At 37.3% G+C, this 25,395-nt stretch overlaps 1 protein-coding gene across 4 annotated transcripts in view; it reads left to right on the top strand.

Annotated features, from left to right (window-relative positions):
- PARD3B (par-3 family cell polarity regulator beta) overlaps window positions 1–25,395 on the top strand; it is a 1,162,629-nt gene that overhangs the window by 165,451 nt on the left and 971,783 nt on the right. For all 4 annotated transcript variants that reach the window (XM_003406115.3, XM_003406117.3, XM_003406114.3 and 1 more), the window contains exon 2: window positions 5,871–5,972. In XM_003406115.3, the coding sequence (XP_003406163.2) occupies window positions 5,871–5,972 (102 nt within the window). The remainder of the gene's footprint in view (window positions 1–5,870; window positions 5,973–25,395) is intronic.

Raw genomic sequence — 25,395 nt, 5'->3', positions numbered from 1 at the left:
TGATATCAGATGGATCCTGGCTGAAAGCAGAGAATACCAGAAAGGTGTTTACTTGTGTTTTGTTGACTATGCAAAGACATTCAACTGTATGGATTATAACAAATTATGGATAACATTGTGAAGAACAGGAAATCCAGAAAACTTTATTGTGCTCATTAGGAACCTTTACATAGACCAAGAGAATACTATGTGGTTTAAAACCAGGAAAGGTGTGCATCAGGGTTGTATCATTTATCGTACTTATTCAATCTGTATGCTAGGCAAATCTTAGAAGTTAGACTATATGAAGAAGAACATGGCATCAGGTTTGGAGGAAGATGCATTAACAGCCTGTGATATACAGATGACACTACCTTGATTGCTGAAAGTTAAGCTGACTTGAAGCACTTACTGATGAAGATTAAAGACTGTAACCTTCAGTATGGATTATACCCCAGCATAAAGAAAACAAAAATCCTCACACATTGACCGAGAAGCAACATCATGGTAAACAGAGAAAATATTGAAGTTGTCAAGGATTTCATTTTACTTAGACCCACACTCAACTCCCATAGAAGGAGCAGTTGAGAAATCAAATGATACCTTGCATTGTGCATATCTGCTGCAGAAATCCTCTTTACAGTGTTAAAAAGCAAAAACGTCACTTTAAGGACTAAGATGTGCCTGACCCAAGCCGTGGTGTTTTCATTCATCTCATACATATGTGAAAGCTGGACAGTGAATAAGGAAGACTGAAGAAGAATCAATGCCTTTGAATTATGGTATTGGCGAAGAATAGCGAATATACCACGGACTGCTAGAAGAATGAACAAATCTGTCTTGGAAGAGCTACAGCCAGAATGCTCCTTAGAAGCAAGAATGGCGAGACTTTGTCTCACATACTTTGGACACGTTTTCAGGAAGGACCAGTCACTTGAGAAGGGCATCATGCTTGGTAAAGTAGAGGGTCAGTGAAAAAGAGGAAAACCCTCAATGAGATGGTTTGACAAAGCGGCTGCCAACAGCAGGCTCAAGCATTACAAGTATGATGAGGATGGTACAAAATGGGGCAATTGTTTTGTTCTGTTGTACATATAGGGTAGCTGTGAGTCAGAACCGACTTGATGGCACCTAACAACAACAACATATGATAAGAATATTATGTTATATACCCTCTTCCAGTTCTTCATGGTGGTAGACTAGTGCATTTTAGTTTTAAAATTCCAGAAGTGTTTATGTTGACTGTATTATTTTAAAAACTTAAAAATATTATCAGAAGTAGAGAAAATATAATGTATTATTAGTTTTTTAAAATACTTTAATGGTCCTTGGCATATATGTAATATTTATTGCATTGCAGTATGAACACACATACAAGATATTTTTAAAATTTAAAAATCATACGTATTATAGATATTTGGCCAAAAGAAAGATTGGCTAAATATCATGATCATGAAAAAATACTTTTTTTCAAGTGATTGTGTGAACCAAGACACGTATGTGAACATCTTTTCATGTTTGATCAGTTTTATTCTTGATGGTAATAAAACCAAGTAAATGAAATGCAGACTGTTGGCTGCAGAGTAATGGTTGAAATTTTTACATGCCTAAAAGAGTCAGGGTAAATTTATGGTCTTATAATGACTGAAGTCAGCTAATATTGCTTGTATATTTTTATGTGATCTATAGCACCATGGCCAAAAGACCATGAGGACAAAATCACTGTTGATATAGTCTGAGTTTGTTGATTTTGCTCTCTTGGATGTGTAGAATATTAACCCTGAGACTGTGTGGCTGCCTGTTTTCGTTCAGGCTTCAGCAGTCTATTCTTAGCCTACTGTTTTTTTCTTTGGTGCCTGTAGAATGGCAGTATCAGAATGGAATGAGTAGAGTTAAAATTGCAAAGTCTATATTCCTGGCACCCTGTATTTCCCTAATTTTTTTTATCTTGTCTTATATATGATTCCATGATGTATCAAATTACTTTTTTACTTGATTTAGTTCTATAAAAGTTTTAAGTTTTGTACTTTTTGGAATTACATTTGAAAATGTCTTCATTTCAACTCCTGTGCCTTATTTGAAAGAACATCTTGGGTCCCACATGTGTGTAAGGGAAGAATGCTGTGTGACTTAACAACCCCCTCTTGTTGCCGCTTGCCCACTACTTGGTGTGCTGCTGGTCAGACCCGATCCCTGCTATTTCCTGAGCTTTTGGATTTTAAACCAGACTCTTTGGCTTTCTTCTCTCTCTGTTCCTACCTCTAGGCTGGGAGAGAGAGGTACTTTAACTTTTTCTGTAGTTGTTAAAAAAAAAAAAAAATCCTTCATAACTGATAAAGTCTACTTTTATACTCTAAGCATGAGAAAAAAGCAGACAGCTTAATAAGTGTCTGCTTTTAAGTAATCAAATATAAAAAAAGCAAGCTCTTTGGAATACATAATTTTTATAAACATGGTTAAAATCAACATATTTCATCTACAGAGCTGTAATATATCAGAAACCAACTCAGTGGAAGTTCATAGAAATTAATTAATTGAACTCTTTTTATTTAAAAAAAAAAAAAAAGAGTAATACTGTAGATTTCAGTCAGAAGTCCTAGGTGCACTTGGAGGAATATGTTGGTTGTGGCGTGGCCAGAGCAAGAAAACTCAGTTCCCAAAGATTACCGCCACCCACTCCTGCCGCCATCGAGTTTATTCCAACTTGTAGCAACCCCATAGGACACAGTAGAACTGCCCGATAGAGTTTCCAAGGAGCACCTGGCGGATTCAAACTGCTCACCTCTTGGTTAGCAGCCGTAGCACTTAACCACTACACCCCCAGGGTTTCCCAAAGATTACTAGGTGAGTTCTTTCTTTCTCTCTTTTTTATAGAGTCCGGTAGCCATTACACAGTCTTTTGTGTATCTCATTATCCCCTCTGTTTGAAATCTAGCTTTTTGTACTTACCTTTCATAGCAAAATCACCTTGAGCTGGCAGAGATCTCCTAATAAGGATCTGAGTGATGGGAATCCTGTGATTGTCTTGCCTGGTTATTCTCTCATGACTCATATGTGCAATCTCTACCTGGGCTATACAGTCAGGCATTTAAAGGTTTCCTAATAAATCATTAATGTTTCCACCTATAAGCCTAGTATTTGAAGCAAATGAATCTGTTTTCATTTTACTTGAAATTGCTCTTTAATACTCTATAGAAAAGTTAATTTCGAAACGCCCAAAGCCTAGCTGAGTAGAATTCCTTCAGATTCTTCAAGCCTATCACTTTATCAAGTTGAGTTCCTTGAAAGCTATGTACTTGAGCTTCATGTTAGGAGCCTTCTGAATAGATGCCTTAATGGAATTACTATTTAATAGTATGCCCTCACCTCTTATCAGGGGTCAATTGAAGAGAAGGCTGTATGACAACCATTTCTATTAGCTTTCATAAAATTGTAGTTGAATTTTGTGGTTTATGTTAGTTCTTACCCTTTATAAAGATTCATCTGGTAAAGTCTTAGACTTTATCCTAGAAGAATTTCCATCTCTTGTCATGAACTGGTATCTATTTCTTTATTGGATACTGAGTGTCTTATAGCTCAAAAGTTTCCCACTTTGAGAGGCTTTCTAAGAAGCACAGAACCAAATTGATTATAGCTAGGGTTTTCTGGTAAAATCCTTACTAATGTTCTTCTTTATTTAATATTTGGTTCCTGTTCTTGTTCAGTTGTTTGAATGGTTCACTTTCAAATCTTTTCTGGAAAGAGACAGTATGTAAATAACTGAATGAAATAGATTATTTAATTCTAAGTTCTATCAGAGTATCTACCTATGCAACAAATTGAGAAAGTTATTCTTTTTCTTAAGCCTTATTGTCCTGAGTTTTTTTTTAAAGAATATTAGCAATCTTCTGAATCACCATTCCAATTTAGTGAACCTTTTGTTCAATTTGGACACAATTTAGAGTTGCTGGCATGCTGCAGGAACTGGAAACTGATTCTGGAGCTCTTGCTTGGGATTTCATCGCAGATTTTAGACTTGAGGATGCACACAGAACATGGGGAATTTAAAAAAGTGAAGAGATTGGTGGTCACCACATTCCATTTATATATTCCAAAGCGATAGCCATTGTAATCACAGATTTCTGCCTCCCGCCCCCCCCACCACCCCCGCCCCAGATTTATGATCTCGGTTTGAACTTCTATTACCGGTTTCAGAAAGTACCCACAGAGATAATTCTTTTGCCAAATATTCTTTTTTTTTCTATTTATTTTTATTGCACTTTAGATGAAAGTTTACAGAACAAACTAGTTTCTCATTAAACAGTACACATACTATTTTATGACATTGGTTAACAACCCCATGACATGTCAACACTCTTCTTTCTCAACCTTGGATTCCCTATTACCAGCTTTCCCGTCCCCTTCTGCCTTCTAGTCCTTGCCCCAGGGCTGGCACGCCCTTTTACTCTCATTTTGTTTTATGGGCCTGTTCAGCCTTTGGCTGAAGGGCGAACCTCAGGAGTGACCTTATTACTGAGCTGAAAGGGTGTTCGGGAGCCACACTCTCAGGGTTTCTTCAGTCTCTGTCAGGCCAGCAAGTCTGGTCTTTCTTTTTGAGTTAGAATTTTGTTCTGTATTTTTCTCCAGCTCTGTCTGGAAACCTCTATTGTGATCCTTGTCAGAGCTGTCAGTGGTGGTAGCCAGGCACCATCTAGTTGTACTAGACTCAGTTTAGTGGAGGCCATGGTAGATGTGGCCCATCAGTCCCTTGGACTAATCTTTCCCTTATATCTTTAGTTTTCTTCATTCTTCCTTGCTCTTGAAGGGGTGAGACCAGTGGAATATCCTAGATGGCTGCTTACAGGCTTTAAGACCCCAGGCACTACTCACTACGGTAGAATGTAGAACATTTTCTTCTTCTTTTTTTTTTTTTTATTGTGTTTTAAGTGAAAATTTACAAATCAAGTCAGTCTCTCATACAAAAACTTACAAACACCTTGCTGTGTACTCCTAGGTGCTCTCCTCCTGATGAGGCAGCACACTCCTCCCCTCTACCCTGTATTCCCCAAGTCCATTCAGTCAGCTCCTGTCCTTCTCTGCCTTCTCATCTCACCTCTAGACAGGAGCTGCCAACATAGTCTCATGTGACTACTTGAGCCAAGGAGCTCACTCCTCACCAATATCATTTTCTGTCTTACAGTCCAGTCCATTCCCTGTCTGAGGAGTTGACTTTGGGAATGGTTCCAGTCTTGGGCTAACAGAAGGTCTGGGGACCATGACCTCCGGGGTCCCTCTAGTCTCAGTCAGACCATTAAGTCTGGTCTTTTTATGGGAATTTGAGGCCTGTATCCCACTGCTTCCCTGATCCATCAGGGATTCTCTGTTGTGTTCCCTGTCAGGGCAGTCATTGGTTGTAGCTGGCCACCATCTAGTTCTTCTGGTCTCAGGCTGATATAGTCTCTGGTCTGTGTGGCCCTTTCTGTCTCTTGGGCTCATATTTCCCTTGTGTCTTTGATGTTCTTCATTTTCCTTTGCTCTAGGTGGGTTGAGACTAAATTGATGTATCTTAGATTTGCCAAATATTCTTAATATTGATGAAGTTGGAGGCTATCAAAAATTCCTTGAATATGCTTTTCAAATTGTTGGAGCAGTTTTTTTTTGCATTGCAGCTTAACTTCCAGAAAAGTTGATGAAATATATATACTTTGATTTACTAATTTATGTTAAACAGGGTAGAAAAATGCCAAATACTTTTCCAAATAAATTGATAAAATGTATTTTGGGTGTTTGAAAATTTTATTATTACGTGAGTATATTTTTAAAGAGTCAGTTTTTTTTTTTTTTTAATGTTAAAACACATTTTACCTTTTTTAAAGACTGAGTCATGAAACATATTCATTGTTCTACCACAGGATCCTGGTTACTGGGTGAAGATTCATCATTTAGAATACACAGATGGAGGAATCCTGGATCCAGATGATGTCTTGGCAGATGTGGTTGAAGACAAAGATAAGGTAGATGATACTAAAGAGGTTTCTCATTGTTTTCCTCTGTAGAGCTGCATGTTTTCCAGATATTGAAATCCTTAACAAATCCGTGTGTCAATTATAGTTAAAAGATACCATCTGTTCGGTTTTCACCTGGACAGCCCATAAATTGAAGTTCTTCATCAGATATTTGGAACAGCTTTGTCAAGGTTTGGGAATCTGTTCATGGTGGCCTAATTAGCAGGCACTTCATTCCCAAGAGTTCCCGATATATCTCCATAAATTAGTGCCAATTGCTGAGGCTGTTGGAGTTCTCACGGCCATTGCTGGCTGTGGAGTTGATTCTTGGCCCTTGGTAAATATTAAACTTAATGCCTGAGGTTTGACAATGTTTCAAAGAGGAAAATACATTGGGGGAAAAAACGTCTTAGGAAAAACTAGGGTGAAGATTTTTTCTTAAAGTAGTTGGTGAGGAGCTATCCTACTGTCCTGAGTATTGTGTTTTCATTGCTAAAGGAAAAAGCACTAAGTTGAATATTCCAAAATCTTTGCTTATGCTCTACCACCTCCATGGAAATAATCCCACTACAAATATTTTAACAGGATTTTTTTCTCTGATACTAAACTGAGAAAGGTGTAAAACTATTCAGATGCAGTGCACTAGGTTACTGCTGATGAAACACATTGTTTATCACTAACTTTTGTGTTGGGCTCCTCTTTCAATGGCTCATGATGATTGAAAAGACCAAACCCATTGCTGTTGATTTGATTAGAACTCATAGCATCCCTGTAGGGTACAGTAGAATTGCCCTATAGTGTTTCCGAGGCTGTAATCTTTATGGGAGCAGACTGGCATATCTTTCTCCTGTGGAGTGTCTGGTGGGTTTGGATCGCTGACCTTTCGGTTAGCAGCTGAGCACTTAACCACTGCACCACCAGGGCTCCTTCAATGTCTAATATGTCCTGCAAAATTGACTTGCAACCCTTCCAGAGAGATCCTTGCTTCTAAGATTTCTTCTACCATGCATCCATAGTGTTGTTTGTACAAGGTTAGTTTGTATTTGTAAACAGGATTCTCTCTATTATTTTTCTGTAATCTCAGGTAATTTTGTGTGTGTGTATATCTGTGTGTTTTAACCAGTTGGACTGGAATATAAGTTAGTGATTTATTGAACTTGGATAAATTTTCTATTTTTCCTTTTCTATAGGATCCTTTCCGACTATTCACATTGACATTAATCTTTGTAGACATTCTATAAATGTATTTTTCATATTTCCTGCTGGAAATCCACCCTGATTTGCTTTGCATTATTTAGCCATTTCATAAGGGACTTCTCTCCCTAACTAGATTGTAAGCTTTTAGAGGACATGGACCAGGAGAGTTTTTTTTTGTGTGTGTGCTCCTTTTATTAATAACATCCAGTACAATATCTTACACAAACTTGATTGTTAAAGAACATTTACTGAATTAATGATTGAAAAAGAAAGCTTTACTGTCTAGAGTTGACTCTTGCTGCATTTGACTTTGATACGCACTTTCAATTTATTTAGTTGGCCCCATGGTAAATAATAACGTATTATTTACCTCCAGAACTCTTTAGGAGGCCTTTCACTTTTTTCCCGTTTAACTTTTTGCTTCTTTCCTAGGACTGTCTTCTTCCTTTGATGTATTCCAGGTGTTTGGGTTGTTTATTAATAAAGAAGTTGGCCCCTGTCTCAAATTTCACTGATATCAGTCAATGAAGAGTTGAAAGATGGCAAGTTTTAACAGGACCAGAAGAAAATTTCTCACCCACAGCCTCATCCACCGACCTCATTACAAAGAGGGATGAGTCCATGAACAGAGCTGAGGGAAAAAATTTGTCCCACAGAGCTCTTTCTTTTAGGGAATTCTTTTGTCTATCTTGGCAACACACTTTATAACTATAATCCATTTGCTAGATATGGAAACAGCTTTATTATATGTAATCTCTGTTTTAATGGGATTTTACCACCATTACAAAATAAGGTGAAAAAGTGAGATAGTAAGTTGAAACCATAACAGAGGATTAGTACTGTTTGGGTACAGCTTTAACTATTCCCTTAATGCACTTTAGTGCTTCCACATGAAGCCTAATTGGTATTGTTTTGCAGAGTTGATGAGAATTTACACTTCTGATGTTGCCAGAAAAATTGTAGACTCATTTCTTCCTTTTTTATACAATGTAAGTGAAAAAAAGAGAGCATTACTTATTTATCTGACATTTCCTCTGAAGTCTTAAGATTTCCTTATGGTCCATGCGTTTTGTGAGGAAAGAAGGTTTTGCCAGACTTCATTTTTATTTACTTTTTGTCAGTTTAGATTAGGAAGTAATTATAAATGATGCCTGTGGGTTTTTAGTGGCATAACCAGACTCCCACAAGATCATCTGGACAGTATTGAGCTTAGATAAAATAAAAAATCCCCTATTTGCAAATTGACTTTTCAACAATTTCTTGCATTTAGAATATAGAAAAGAAGTTAAGTCTGAAGAGGCAGCTAGAAAGGATGATGTACATAGTCCACGTGCTAAGGCTCACACACCCCAGCTCCTAGAGAAGGCTCTAGCTGCAAAGGAGGATGCAGGAACAACATAGACAAACTCAGAATCAGAAAGCAGTGCAAGCCAAGGCCATTTGGTATACAGAAAAGCCATCCAGAACACTTCAGTAAAGGCTGGAAATTACAGGTAAAATGATACTCTACTTAAAATCAGAGAAGAGTCCAATAAAGTTTAGTTACTTTATAAAGAAATTATTTTCAAAACTTCTGCCTGAAGTGGTTTATCTTTGGTCTCACTCACCTCTGTGATTCTTTTGGCCAACACAGTATTTAGGGCAAGAATGGAAGGATTTTTTGCTTGTTTTGTAGTTTATTTTTCTTTTTTAACACTTGCTTCCACAGTAGAGGCCCTTCACAAGGGAACCACGTTTTTACCATGTTCCACCACTTCTTTACTGTATTTTGTTAAAATATTATTGGAGCAGTTTTGGAATTTTGCATTGTATTGCTGTTGTTGTCGTTAGGTGCTGACTAATAGCGACCCTCTGTACAACAGAAAAAAAAAAAACACAACCCCATCCTGTGCTATCCTCATAATCATTGCCGTGCTTGCCATTGTTGCAGCCATTGTGTCAATCCATATCATTAAGAATTTTCCTCTTTTTTGCTGACCCTCTACTTTACCAAGCATGATGTCCTTCTCCAGGGGCCGGTCTCCCTGATAACACGTCCACAGTATGTGAGATGAAATCTTGCCATCCTTACTTCTTAGGAGCATTTTGGCTGTACTTCTTCCAAGACAGATTTGTTCATTCTCCTGGCAGCCCATGGTATATTCAATATTCTTTGCCACTACCGTAATTCAAAGGCATCAATTCTTCTTCGGTCTTCCTTATTCGTTGTCGAGCTTTCACATGGATACCGTGGCTTGGGTCAGGCACACCTTTGTCCTGAAGGTGACATCTTTCTTTTTAACACTTGAAAGAGGTCTTTTGCAGCAGATTTGCCAGATGAAATACATTGTTTATGCAAAATGTTATGTTAAAACTTGTGTTAAAATTTAGTAATTATCTAGTTGCGGCACTCATTCTCAAAATTTGTTAGTTTCATTATCAGTCTGATGACTTAAGTTCTTTGGGGTAAATATCAAAGAATTTATAGCTTTATAGAAGTATCTCTCCATGGCTGCCCAAAGCTATAGATGTAACTCACCTAATAACAATAACTTAACATTTACCAAGCATTAGGAGAGATCCAGATTGTCTTTGACATTTACATATTTGATTTTGTTTTAGAGCAACCCTGAAGGTAGGAGCTATTATTATTCCTATTTTTAACTTCTGTGAACAGCCATAGAAATTGTAAGTAACTTATCCAAGGTCACACCGGTTGTAAGTGGCAGAATCAGATACTGGAGCCTAGAAGTTAAATTTCCATAGTCTATCTTTTATTTCTACAATGTGCTAAGCGGTATATATCTATGATTTCTGTAAGTGTTTATAATTTCTAATTAGGAAAATCCATTAATCATAAATAAGCATGAATTTTGCTTTTATGCAGTTGCCATGATTAGTAAGAAAAGGTAGGTAGTAGGCAGAACTATGGAGTAAGTAAAAATTAATTCAAAAGTAGCATGTTTCATATATATGTATATATATAAAATTCATCTCTACTTAGCTAAAGGCTGCATCTAATTTACTGAAAAGGCTTTTACCTCTGTTGCCTTCTTGCATCCCCTTTTTCTTGATTATTCATGTGCAATTTAATTCCAGTGGTCTTTGTAGGGTATGCTTGGAGTCTGACTACCATATGCAGTTTTATGGGAAAATACATTCTGTATTCTAATAACTAATTTCCAAACAGATTGCAGCATGTACAGACATTATAGACTGTGCTTTCTACAGAGGGCAGAATAATGGCACCCAAAGATGTACACGTTGTAATCCTCAGAACCTGTGAATGTTGTGTTATAAGGCAAAAGAGTATTTGCAGATGTGAATGAATTAAGTATCTTAAAATTGGGAGATTATTCTGGATTATTTTGGCTGGGCCCAGTGTAATCACAAGGGTTCTTATCAGTAAAAAAGGGAGACAGGGAGGCAAGAGAGTTAGTATTAAATAAGATGTGAAAAAGACTTGACAATTATTGCTCAGTTTGAAGATGGAGGAAGGTGCCTTCAGCCAAGGAATGCTGGAAAAGACAGAGGAGCCAACTCTCCCCTAGAAGCTCCAAAAGGAACTCAGCCCTGCTGACACCCAGTAATTTTAGCCTAGTGAGAACCATTTCATACTTCTGACCTTCAAGACTATAAGATAATACATTTATGTTGTTTTAAGCCAGTAAGTTTGTGGTCCCTTGTCAGAGCATGACTAGGAAACTAATACATGGTCTTTTATTATATTTAAAAATTTTTTAAATGATGCTTGTCTTCTCAAGTTGCATACTAACTAGGCTTTAAGATCTTGTAGGACAAGGGCACTGTACTTCAGATCAGTTGATTGCTCTTTGCATTCCTTCCAGAGTCCATCACAAATTGATTTCAGTCTACTGGGTGATCCTTTGTTCTCCAGGATATGAATGTTAAGCATCTTCCTAGTTATGTTATTGTCTTTTGCAGAAATGATCTCAGTGCCACACCAGTTTCCCACTGCAATATGTATAGGCCCTGTTTTTGTTGTTGTTAGCTGCTGTTTAGATGGCCCCCAACTCATGGTGACCACATGCACAATTGAATGAAGTGCTGCCCGGTCCTGTACCATCCCCATGATCGGTTGTGGATTGAGCCATTGTGAGCTGTGGGGTTTTCATTGGCTGAGTTTCGGAAATAGATCACCAGTCTTTTGTTCGTAGTTTGTCTTAGTCTGCAGTTACTGCTAAAACCTGTTCAGTGTCATAGACCGTGTAAGCTTCCACTGATTGACAGACAAGTGGTGGCTGTTCTTGAAGTGCGTTGGCTGGGAATCAAATTCCAGTCTCCTAAAGTTTAAAAGACTGATGATAAATAAGCCACAACAAAGCTTAACGTTCACTCGCCGATTCTTTTTAACTGAACTTGAGAACCTCTGCACATTGAAATTTTTTAACGATTGTTTTCCTTGTTAATTGTCATTATTATTTTTTTGGCTTGGTTGTAGAAGACAACTGCAATATAAAACTGAAATATGAGAATGTATAACTTCTATTACATAATTGGACTACTGCCAAGGCTTTATTAAATATACAAAAGTAAAACTATGTTATGTGGTAAAGTACAATGGGAGAATGATCTCTATCTTTGATTAAGCTTTGACTGTTATAAGGGCTTAGTTTGGAGGGATGCCAGGGGTTCTTGTGGGATTCAGAGAGGGTAGGCTGACCCTCTGGATCACATTTGATGTCTGGTGCTCAAATATTACAATTTCAGTTCAACTTTACCCCTTATTCCTTATGTGTCTGTCCTTGGATAAGTTCTTTAACCTCTTTTAGCGTAGGTTTCCTCATTTGTAAAATGGATATAGTGTAGGAATTAAATAAATTATATAAAGTTTTAAGTACAGTATGGTATATAGTAAATACTCAAATATTAGCTCATATATTGTTAACAATATTATGGTGTTATCATTTTTACTCATGCATTTTGACTTAATTATTAAATGTTTCAAATTTAAGCATTAAAGCATCAATTTTAGAATAGATTTTAACTGTTTTTAAGGGAGCTTATGAAATTTGTTTGAAGTTATTGAATTATTTAAATAAATAGTTTTATAAGAAGATACTTTATTATTAAAATAAAATATTTAGAGTAATATATTATTGAGAAATGAAAATGTACGTTTGACTAATTTTAACTTTAAAATGAGAATCCTTTCATCAAAAAAAAAATTATTTGGTAATATAATAAGCCTTCAAGGCTCTAATGCAGTTTTAAAATGAAGACTGGTTTGCACGATAATTGAACCAGTGACCTAAAACCAGAGGCTTCACCCTTAAGCCTGAGTTACTTTCCCAGCACACTCTGTTGCCCTCTAGTGGAATCCACAGCTACCAGGAAACCAGCAAATAGGAGTTACTACTGCCTGAATGTGATGAAGTATTTGGTGGTTCTTTATCTAAAATAGCTTTCATTGTATAGTTAGTACAGCTCACAGACTGAGACATGGATAGTAAAACCAGAAATTTACATTCCAACTAGTGATTGTCATTTGTTTATGATCACCAATGATACCAGTATCTCACCTATACTTTAGTGGGTGGGTCTTCTTAGAAGGACTAAAGCAAATTCTTTGCATTAATAAAACTCCTTTTTTTTTTTTCTGTTTAAATGCCTCCCCATCTTTCTACTCACTGACTAGTTGTGATAAAATGTGTAACTTTTCAGTGGGTTGTTGAACAAACTTATGAAGTGTACTGTGTTTTGTGAGACGGGGTGGGAGTGATGCACTAAATTCTTAAACTTGCTGCTGCCTAGTTGGTTCTGACTCATAGACACCATATAGGACAGAGTAGAGCTGCTCCAAAGAGTTTCCAAGGAGTGACTGGTGGATTCGAACTGCTGACCCTTTGGTTAGCAGCTGAGCTCTTAACTACTACACCAAAAATAAAAAGTCTGGAATTTATTAATTATTTTATTTTTGAGCCTTTATATTGTTACTAAGACCCTATTTTGCAAGATAAAGTACCTATTTTAATTACTTGACTTTTAACAAATCAGAATATGGTGTTTGGGGCTTTTTTTTCTTTCTAAAATTCTTACTTTGGGTTACCAGTGTTGGTGTTATAGAAGTACAACATTTCAGATTAGGCTTGAAGAATGTTTTAGGAGTAACTGGAGAGCCCCTAAAGAACAAAAGAATTACCTTGGCTGTCTCAAACTTTTGAATATTACACTTTGATTATAGAGTTACAGAATCATGGAAATGTAGCTGGAATCTATAGCCATCATGTGGCCTAACCCCACTATTTTGCAGAAAAGGAAAAATCTGAGCTAGGAAATGTTTAAAGGACTCCATGTCTCCAACTCTGATTTCTTTCCTTAGTTCATTTCTACATTTCCTTTCTAGGATCCTGATAACATCTCATGCAGATCAAAACTACTCATCTCTCCCCTACCCTCCTCCAAGTCAACTTCCTCCATTTCACTTCTTTATTTCTGTCAATAGTATAACCTTATTCTAGTTTTCCAGGCTTGAAATCACAGTCATTATATGAATTTTGTTCTTTAATAAATCTGACTCAGTCTTTCCTTTAATCTGTCTCCTTAGTTATCAAGTGGTGCTATAACCGAAATACCACAAGCGGGCGACTTTAACAAAGAGAAATTTCTTTTCTCACAGGCTAGGAGCCTAGAAGTCCAAATTTAGGGTGCCAGCCCCAGAGGAAGGCTTTCTTTCTCTGTCAGCTCTGGGGGAAAGTCATTGTCATCAGTTTTTCCCTGGTCTAGGAGTTTTTCAGCTTAGTGACCTCATGCCCAAAGGATGCACAGTCTTGGCTCTTCTTGCTTGGTGGTAATGAGGTCCCTGCACTGACAGTACACTGCATGGGAGTTGGCACAGACGGTGAGCAGCAGCAGAGAAATGGCAGCAGTAGAACCAGCAGATGAGCATGAGACAGCACTGGAGCTGACCCATGGAGCAAGAGAGCTGAGTACCTTCCAGCTGAAGTTTATTGGTAGACTGGGGTGCCTCCAGTCACTTATTGGTGGAGCTACAGAGCTTTGGAACACTTGCCCCAGCCGGGCAGATGCAGGTGGTGAGGACTGAGGGGCCAAGAGGCCATGGAACCAGGGAGTAGAAGCTCAACAGACGAGGAATACAGGAAGCTGAAAGGGTAGGGCCATAATCTCTGGGATCTCACAAGGTGGAGTCGCCACTCAGATGGACTAGGATAATGGAGACCTCATACCACCAAGAAAGTAGTGCCAGGAGCAGAGTGCGATCTTTGGACCTGGGATCCTTGTGTTGAGAAGCTCCTAGACCAGGGGAAGGCTGAGGACAAGGACCTTACCCCAGAGCGAACAGAGAGGGAAAGCCTTCTCCTGGAGGTGGTGCCTTGAATTTGGACTTCTAGCTTGGAGCCCTAGTGGCACAGTGGTAAAGCGTTCAACTGCTAACCAAAAGGTCAGCAGTTCAAATCCACCACCTGCTCCTTGGAAACCCTATGGGGCAGTTCTGCCCTTTCCTATAGAGTTGCTATGAGTTGGAATCGACTCTGCAGCAATGTTTTTTTTTTTTGTTGTTGTTAGACTGAGAGAATAAACTTCTGTTTGTTAAAGCCATCCACTGGTGGTATTACTTTATACCAGCACTAGATAACTAAGACACCCCTGTATCCATTCAACTTTTCCACAGCTACCAAATCTAAATCCACAAAATCTCATACCAGGTTTAACGTAATTGATAAGGACTTGGATTTTGCGACACTAGCCTTCTCCTTGCCTCTCAACTAGTCTATGTAGTGAGAGTAAGCAGAGTGGTTGAGAACTTGATTCTGGACAGGCAAAGTCATTTTTTTGTCTATGCTAACTGTACGGCCTTGGGTAAGTTATGTAATCTTTCTGTACTTCAGTTTCCTTATGGGCATTTGGAGCTAATAATAGTACTAACTTTACAAATTAATACATGTAAAGTGTTTATGAGAATACCTGGTATGTAGTAAGTCAGCAATACGTGTTAACTGACTATAAATTGATACACTACCATTATTAGATCACAGATTACAGCATTCAGTGTGGATTGTACCTAAACATAAAGAAAGCAAATGTCCTTACAACTGGACCAACAAGCAACATCATGATAAATGGAGAAAATACTAAAGTTGTCAAGGATTTCATTTTACTAGGGTCCACAATCAATGCCCATGGAAGCAGCAGTCAGTAATTCAGTGATTTGCATTGGGCAAATCTGCTGCAGAAGACCTCTTTCAAGTGTTAAAAGGCAAAGATGTTACTTTGAGGACTAAGGGGCACCTGACTGAAGCCTGGGTGTTTTCTTTAGAATTTCCATTGTACTTTAGATGAAAGTTTACAGAACAAACTAGTTTCTCATTAAACAATCAGTACACATATTGGTTTATAACATTGGTTAACAGTCCCATGACATGTCAACACTCTCCTTTCTCAACCTTAGGTTCCCTGTTACCAGCTTTCCTGTCCCTCCTGCCTTCTAGTCTTCACCCCAGGGCTAGTGTGCCCTTTTAGTCTCATTTTGTTTTATGGGCCTGTCCAGTCTTTGGCTGAAGGGTAAACCTCAGGAATGACCTCATTAACTGAGCTGATAAGGTGTCCCGGGGCCATACTCTTAGAGTTTCTCCAGTCTGTCAGGCTAGCAAGTCTGGTCTTTCTTTTTGAGTTAGAATTTTGTTCTATATTTTTCTCCAGCTCTGCCTGGGACCCTCTATTGTGACCCATCTCAGAGCAGCCAGTGGTGGTAGCCAGGCATCATCCAGTTGTACTGGACTCAGTCTGGTGGAGGTGTGGTAGATGTGGTCCATTAGTCCTTTGGACTTATCTTTCTCTTGTATCTTTAGCTTTCTTCATTCTTCCTTGCTCCTGAAGGAATGAGACCAGTGGAGTATCCTAGATGGCCACTCACAAGCCTTAGTATCTTTATTCACCTCATATGCATGTGAAAGCTGGACAATGAATAAGGAAGACTGGAGGAGAATTGATGCATTTGAGTTATAGTGTTGATGAAAAATATTGACTGTACTGTGGACTGCCAGAAAAACAAACAAATCTGTCTTGGAAGAAGTACGGATGGAATGCTCCTTAAAAGGGAGGATGGCAAGACTTCGTCTCATGTCCTTTGGCATGTTATCAAGAGGGACCAGTCCCTGGAGAAGGACACCATGCTTGATAAAGTAGAGAGGGTCAGTGTAAAAGAGGAAGACCCTCAACAAGATGGGTTCAAACAGAGGCCACAATAATGGGCTCAAACATAGCAGTGATGTGAGGATGGCATAGGACTGGGCAGTGTTTCATTTTCTTCTACTATGAGTCAGAATTGACGTGATGGCACTTAACAACAACATTATTGTAGATTATGTTATTTCTAATATATTGCTTAAATCATGTAATTCCTTCCAGTGTCTACTGAATAAAACCCAAACCTCACAGCCAAACGTAATATTCAGAGGCCTCAGATGCTTCCCAACTATATTTCTCAAAACTCAACATTCTCAGACTTCAATGATAACAAAACTACTGTATGGACTATTCTCTTATGTGCAGTACCCTTTCATGCTCCATAGCTTTTCTTCTTAGTGTTCCATTTTTCTAGTGTGTTCTTTCCTGTACTTCCTTCCTATCCAGGATTCAGTTGTACTATATTATAGAATGTAAGATCCCTTAAGAGAAGGGTCTGTTTTGTTCACTGCTTTATCCTTAGTGCCTGCAGCAGTGCCTGGCACTTCAAAGGTGCTCAGATAGTTGTAGAACGGAATGAATGAATGAATTTATGCATATATGCCTTGAGGCCTTGGGTAAACTATTTAACCTCTCTGAACTTGAGGTTTTCCAGTGGTAAAATGAGAGTGATAAATTATATCTTTCTCACAGTGTCATTGGGAGAATTGAGAAATTGTGTATGAAAAGCAATGGAAATTATAAATCACTATATATATGTAAGTAAGCAGTCGTGGTGGCACATGGTTACGTACTTGGTTGCTAACCAAAAGGTTGGTGGTTTAAATCCACCAGCGGCTCTGTAGGAGAAAAGACCTGGTGATCTGCTCTTGTGAAGATTACAACCTAGGAAACCCTATGGGGCAGTTTTACTCTGTCATATAGGGTTGCTGGGAGTCAGAATTGACTTGACGACACACAACAGCAACATATACGTGTAAGGTATTTTTTCCTGCTGCTTAGTTTTTATTGATCTTTCAAGATCCAGGTCAAGTTGTATTTTTTTTCCCAGTCAACATTTCTAGAATATCCCAATCTCGAATTCTTTGTCTTCTGAACTTTATAGAAATAATTTTTTTTTAATATTGTGTAGTAATAGTCATCAATTACCATACCAAAATTCTCCTAATTATTTTATTATTGTTTAACTTCTTCAGTCTTAGCTTTGTCTTGCCAGATGTCTTGTATACTCTTGTAAGACATGGATCATCTTTGAAAGCAATTTTTAATACCTAGACTCCTTACCTCAAATTTGGAATTTAACAAAGTTTCTCGATTTTAGTTAGGGTTAGTGATGGAATGAACTACAACTCAAGATTTCTAATTGTCCACCATTTTTCTCACCAAAGTATGTTGCCTCTTTTAAATATTTCATTAGGAGGCAGTTTGTGGGCATGTTTTACCCCAGAGGAGCACTTTGGAGTCAATGCCTTTGTGACCTTAAAATGGCAAAGATAAATGGTTCTGGGAGATAGATAGTAACTTAAGCCAAAGTAATCTTGTTGATGGCCACGTCAAATATGTTCTCCTGATGCCTCCTGTAATTTACTTGGTTGGCAACTAGCGTGTGTGTGTGTGTGCGCGCACGTATGTCTGCCTGCCTGTCTGCCTGCCTGTCTGCCCTGAATGTGCATGCTTTTTTGTGCACATCTGTGACACAAAGAATTCGTCAGAGACTGAAAAGAAAAGAGATTGTCAAGCATGGTGGTGCTATTTAGCTAGATATTTAAATACAATGAAGAGCAAAACAGAGAAAAGTGCTTATATAAGTGTAAACCTTCAAGTTTGGTTGAAGCGGGAAAGCAAATAAAATTTGAAAATGCTGTATTTAGAGCTACAGATGTAATTCTAAAAACAAAAACAAAAAAAATCAGTGAACATTTTCACCTTTACGGTATGCCTTTAGTCATGTGTTATGTTATTGGACCCAGTTCTACCAATTTCCTTTCTCACGTTAGCTTCCTTTGAAGATATTTTTATGGGCATATACATGCTCAGGAGTTAAGGGACCATTACTATTATTATTTTAAAATAACGTCTGTTTTTGATTTATATGGCTTACAAATTGCGATTTCAGTACCTGAACTTACACTAAATAGAGAGCTACTTAAGTTATAAAACATCCTCTTTTAAAAGTGAAAATGCCTCTGGGTGCTAATTGGGCATCCCACCTTCAATCCTTGAGTGTGTATTGATTTAATCAGATTACATTCTCCAGGGCAATGGGGAATATCTCTCTGAAGTCAGCTGTACTAAGGAGTAGAGAGCTGGGCTTTGATAGTTTCAGTCCAAGTTTTTCTGCTTATTCCTCTACCTCTCTCAATCTGTACTATCTCATTTGTAAAATCAGCCCCCCATCCTACCCACAACACTGGGTTAGTAGGAGAATCAAGTGAAATAAATTATTGTTAACAATTGGAACTATGATGTCCCAAACAATATACCACTTTTGTTCTTTTCTCCTGTGGCAGTGGTCCTGACGTATTTAAGCAAACATTTTTATGTACTCCCAGAGGGAATTGTCATGGTGTGAGAACACTGAAGCCAGGGGAGAGGATGAGAAAGGTTTGGAAGGAAGGTGACAACATGTGGAAAGGACACTCTTACTTTCTTGACGTACAATGAAGTTATTTGGGAAAGAAGGAATCTCTTTAACTAGGAAAGAGGGCAGAGGTAAGGATTATAGAAAGAGGTATGCTACTGAAAAGGAGCCCTGGTGGTACAGTGGTTAAGCACTTGGCTGCTAACCAAAGATCTGTAGCTAGAACCCACTGAGTGTCTCCATGGGAGAAAGATGCGGCAATCTCCTTCTGTAAAGATTACAGCCTTGGAAACCCTATGGGGCAGGCAGCTCATGGCAATGGGTTTTATGTTGCTGAAAGGAGATGGATTGAATTCACCTTTAGGAATTTAATGAGAGACAAGAAAGAATATTAGAGCTTCCACATACAAGCAAGTAAGGAAGATTTGAGCTATAGCACAACCACAGTTGCCAAGAACATCCCAAGATCCTGGAAGCTTGATAACATGATGTGTGTTCATTACCCAGTTCTTCCTATTAATGATAGTACTGGGTTTCTTAAAATGAGAAGGAGCTTGGTACTTCTCTGAGGGGGCTATCTCTGTCTTAGGCTGGTAGAAATCTCAATAAGGTAGGGAGGTATGAAAAGAAAAACTGCTGAATACCTGTGATTTAAGTGGAAACAAACAAAAAAAACAACAACAAGGGGTACTGCTTAGTGCTGATAAGGGACCCCTGAGACTTTACAGGAAACCCTGGTGGCATAATGGTTAACATGCCACAGCTGCTAACTAAGAGGTCAGCAGTTCAAATCCGCCAGGCGCTCCTTGGAAACTCCATGGGGGCAGTTCTGCTCCTTCTTATAGGGTCGCTATGAGTCGAAATCGACTTGACGGCAGTGGGTTTGGTTTGGAGGCTTTAGAAGAAACTCTAGTTCCTTGATAGTTTCACCAAGAGATACTTTGATATTCAAAGATTTCATGGAATTAACTGTGTACCAGACTGTTCATTAATCTTTTACTGTGCTGGTTCTTCTATTTCCAGGAGCTCAAACACAATTTGTATTATTAATTAGCTACATTGTGAATGAATTGGGCTTTTGGGAGGCTGGTGTTAGAATCAAGCTAGTGTTTATAACGTTTATAGTCAGGTACTTGTTCCAAATTCCATATAAATACCTTATATTTATAGATATACTGTTAATAAGTAAAAAAATACTTAGTTTCTTTAAGCTTAGGCTTTTAAATTGTAGCTTTTAAAAAAGGACTATAAGTAGATAATCTTGTATTTACAAATTAAGTGTACTTTTCCAATCAAATGAATAGCAGAAGCTTTGTTTGCAGAATTTTGGCAGGGTCACAAAACTTTATATTTACTTCTTTAACTTTTTAAGTTTTCTTTTTACCTTTCTTTTGATGTTATGAATCAATTTTGAAGGATCAAGTGACATTTTCTTAGCAATAAAGAAGAAAGCCTTCTTGTGCTGACTTCATTCAGAGGAGCCAAATAGGATAGAAACCTGTTCATATATAGTATCTTTATTAATCTCAATCCAAAGTATGTTACAAGTGAAACACACATATTTATACAATACTTAACCATTAACAGACCAGGAAGACTGCAAGATAATATGATTTGAGATGATTCTAATAGCTTAACAATCTGAAATATGCAGTTATATATATATATAAAGCTTTGTATACATACATATATATAAAAAGTTTTGTGTATATATACGTATATCTGTGTGTGTAAATCTATGTGAACAAAAAGTTGAAGACTATCTTAGTTCTTAATTTATAAGAGTTAGAAGTTGATTTTCTAGACTACTAGTTTATGTATTAGTTTGAAATGAATACTGGTTTGAAAATGACCTTAACATGATGATATAACGTAGTGTTCTAAGTAACCACCTGTAAATGGAAATTTTACAAATCTCTTGGTTAATTTATTTAAAATAGAATTACCTAACTTTGTTAAGACTGAAGAACCTGGGGCTACACTTCAGTAGAGAGGGGTCAAGGGGAACCTTCTAACTCTTCTCATATATTTAGATGATCGTAGATAAGTAATAAATTCATTTTCTGTTGTCCAAGAAGTTTCATCAATGAAAAGTTTCAAGGAAGTATATATCAACTCGGTGTAAAGAATAGTTCTTCAATGAACCATAATCTGCTTTGCAAAAGCATGAACTCACAGTCATTGAGAGTATTTAAGTAATGGCTGAACAAACATTTGCAAGTGATTCCTCTTTTAGGTTAAGAGTTTTATTAGATGACCTCTACAGGCCAACTATCAGCCTATGAGTTATGCATTTCAATCTAGAAATACAGGGTTGTCTTATGTAGCCTATTGTAGTACTGTTTTGCTTGCTTCCCTAGCATTTATTCTCCTTCCTGGTAGAACCCCACCTTTTTTCTAGTATTCTGCCTTCAACATGAAGCCCGTATATCTTAGCCCATAGGCCCACCCACCGCCGAGGGTGAGTCTTGTTGGTCCTTCATCTGTGACGCAGCTCCCCTTGCCAGTGATTGCTTTGGGAATTGTCATGTGATTCAGTTTGTGCTAAAGATGCTGAAGGAGAGGTTTTCTGAGTCCTGGGAAAGTGAGCACTTTCTTTGTCTTGTGGGAGAGTATTCCTCAAATTTTACTCTGAGATTAGATTTAATAGGTAAGATTAATTTGAATTTTTCTATTTGGTGAGGATTATACATTTTTATTTACAATTATTTAGTATTATCCATGACTGGTGACAGAATTTTTCCTAGAAGAAATAATTGATATTTTACTCTTAGATTTATTTGCTTGTCATAAACTCTCATTATTTCATTCATCCATTTTTTAAGAAATTTTATGTTGGCAGCCAATATCTGGGGGAATCAGAAAGAGTTCTGTTTTTAGTCTTTTAGAGACTTAAATCCTAAGTTGTTAAGTCAGTGTGTGCTGCTCCTACACAGGAACGCAGGAGGCCGTTTTACCGTGGACCTTTTCTTGGTCTGGTCTTCCTAATCTTTATTTTAACAACATGGAAGAAATATTTGTATTACTCTTGAAATGCTGAGATTTCTCTTTAACTAGTTGCAGTCTTATTTATATCAAGAAAGTTGAGCTATGTTTAAAGCAAATGAATTAAAAAACAAAAGCATAACACCTCAGGACAGTTTAAGAAGCTTGACAGAACTTGGAGTGAAGTAGTTATCCTCTAAATAATACCCCAAGGGCATGAGACAGTAATGTGGTCAGTACTCCAGCTTCTTCTTTGAAGTGAAGAACTTTTGTAATTATCAAGCTTTCCTTTTGATCAAGGGCTCAGAAGAGATGGAGCCCTTGGCCAGATGTATGGTCTTTCTCCGCCAATCTCTTCTTCAAATTATAAAGAGGAGCACGTGTGTCCTTGGTGTAGCAGGGGCAACCCCAGAGACTCCCAGAGATTCCCTGACCCTAGTTGGGTTCTTTAGTTAGGGTAGAATGAGGATTTTTCCTGTTGACCTAGGCTATGGGGGTGTTCACAGCTTAGATACTGGGAAGTTTTGTTTTGATCTAGTCAACACATTTTATATCTAAGTAATATAAGGATCTTTGAAAAGTAATATAAGGTCTTTTACTTTGTGACATTAAATCATGAGCATTCTTTTCTGAAGTAGCTATGTACATGGCAGTTGAAATCAGAGCTCGCTGAATTAGCTGTAAAACTTGTCCCCCAACCCCCAGTACATTTATAGCATATTTTGTTGTATTTATGGAAACTGGTGGTTAGGTGAGGAGAAGACTCCAGAGGATTTGTAAGAACGCTTAGTAATTGTTAGGGGCAAGGGGATGATTGGTTAGAGAAGTCATTTGCAGATTCAGTGTTCTGAAGATTAAAAAAAAAAAAGGTACTGTGATAAATGTCAAAATAAAACAAGCAGCAAAAGAATAATATGAACAAGAAAGTGATAGAAAATGATAAAATAATGCTGACATTTCCTTGGGGAGACCTAATGTCAAAGGCATAAACACTCAAACTGTTTAGCTGTCTCTTTTTCAAATGGAAATTTCTATTTAAGGAAGTTAAGTATTTAGCTGCAAGGATTGAACATTATGGATGAAATATTTTGCACTTGACAGAGACTTCATTCCGAGGTGAATCTTGTGCTCATATAAAATATATTACAATATGGAAGGCAACTTCTAGTTGGCTAAGTTAATTTTAAATTTTAGTGTCTTTTGTGTACATATACACAAACAGAAAATTTATCAAGTTGGCATGTCTAAGAAAATCTAGATTGAGAACTTTTATATTTCATGCTACATCGATGTTTGAAATGAATATTCAAATAAAAGAAAATTAAAAAATGTTAAAGTGCTTCTTTTTTTTTAAAAATTTTACTGTTCTTTGCAAGAAGTCAAAAATAAAAATGAATATCAGATTTATTGACATGAATACTCATGGAAGTCTGTATCTTGGTAATTTAGTTCAGTATATTGCTTAGATTTTTCCAAAATTAAGTATTTTTCTCTTAAATGGAAACCAAAAGTTTCTTTTATTCAACTATAGTATCTGGTGGCCTAACATCACCAAAAGTAAACATGATAATTTGGGACTTGGGATTTAAAAAAAAAAATTAGTTATAACCTTATTTGAAAATTTAATTTTTGTACAATGAAAATAATTATGGCTGAACTACTCTGAGCACGATTTTGACAGGAGTACAATTTATAGGAAACAAATAACATAGATTTCTAAAAACTTGATTGTGCTCCGTAAAAGGACAGGAATGCAGCTCTGGATTGAATTTTTGACACACAGTCTTTTACTATGACATCTAGTTGATGAATACTTCAGCCAAATCATTGGTTTAAAATATCTCCTCTCACTGTCCATTAGATCTGGAGCTGTAGGCGTGCATGAAAGCTGGCATCTGCTTTATACTCCTCATCATTTACTTTGGGGCACTGCCAGTGTCTTGGTTATAACATTTAAACTGTAGTCTAATTGCTTTAAGAGTCCTTTCTAAGGCCAAGCAGTTTTTATAACTTGACTTTCATGTTGTATTTGAGTGACACACAGATTGTTAGTGTCAAAACAAACTATTGTTTAAGAATAAAAGGTGGTAGGACAGGGTTTTTGAACAAGAGGCACTTTTGTGGATTTTTTTCCTTGGTTTTAAAATTATTTAAAAATATTTCTCTACTAAGAAAGTTAATAGCTATTAAATGTCAAAAATTTAAAAAGACAGGTAAAATTCAAAGAAGAATACCAAAATCATCTGTACTCATATCAAGCAAAGGCAGACATTAAAAATTGAGCATATAAATTTTGATAATGCCTACTTCAAAGATAAATGGACACATACATACTTTTTTATGTAAAATTGATATGGTAGCATGCTTTACTTTGACTTAATAGATCATTTTGCTATATGTTTATTCTTTCAAAGTATGACTTTTAATGTCTGCATAGTGTTCTATCCTTGTTTTGACGAAGCTAATTTTTTAAAAGAATCCTTACTTTCTGTTTGAAAATTTTGCTTTAATTATGGTCAGTAATTATTCTAGTTACTGTAATGATATTGGAAAAGCAATATTGTATATTTAGTGTAAGAACATCTTGGGGTATTTTGGGAAAATGATTTTCCACACTCTAAATACATAATAGAACTCGTGTCCAGAAAACCATCAGTCAATGGCCATGTTAATGGAAATTACTGGACTGGTTGTTCACCTGTTGTTGTTAGGTGCCATCAAGTTGGTTCCAACTCATAGCAACCCCATACATAACAAAACGAAACACTGGCCCAACCCTGCATCATCCCCATAGTCACTGCTACGTTCAAGCCCATTGTTGCAGCCATTGGATCAGTCTATCTTGTTGAGCGTCTTTCTCTTTTTTGCTGACTCTATACCTTACCAAGCATGATGTCCTTCTCCAGGGACTGGTCCCTGCTGATAACATGTCCAATCTCGCCATCCTTCCTTCTAGGAGCCTTCTGGCTGTACTTCTTGCAAGACAGATTTGTTTGTTCTTCTGGCAGTCCATGGTGTTTTCAGTATTCTTCGCCAACACCTTAATTCAAAGGCGTCAATTTTTTAGTCTTCCTTATTCATCATCTAGCTTTCTCATGCGTATGAGGCGATTAAGAGTACCATGGCTTGAGTTAGGAGCATCTTAGTCCTCAAAGTGCCATCTTTGATTTTTAATACTTCAAAGAGGTCTCTTGCAGCAGATTTGCCCATTGCAATACAATGCTTGATTTCTTGACTGCGGCTTCTGTGGATGTTGATTGTGGATCCAAGTAAAATGAAATCCTTGATAACTTCAGTATTTTCTCCATTTATCATGATGTTGCTTATTGTTGTATTTGTGAGAATTTATGTTTCCTTTATGTTGAGGTGTAATCCATACTGAAGGCTGTAGTCTTTGATCTTCATCAGTAGGTCCTTCAAGTCCTCTTTACTTTCAGAAAGAAGGTTGTGTCACCTGCATATCACAGGTTGTTAATGAATGTTCCTGTAATTCTGATGCCGTGTTCTTTTTCATATAGTCCA

This window comes from Loxodonta africana, chromosome 6, assembly GCF_030014295.1.
Source record: "Loxodonta africana isolate mLoxAfr1 chromosome 6, mLoxAfr1.hap2, whole genome shotgun sequence".
Taxonomy (NCBI): Eukaryota; Metazoa; Chordata; class Mammalia; order Proboscidea; family Elephantidae; genus Loxodonta; species Loxodonta africana.
Note: the sequence above shows the minus strand (reverse complement) of the source record. Positions and strands in the feature narration are given on the sequence as shown.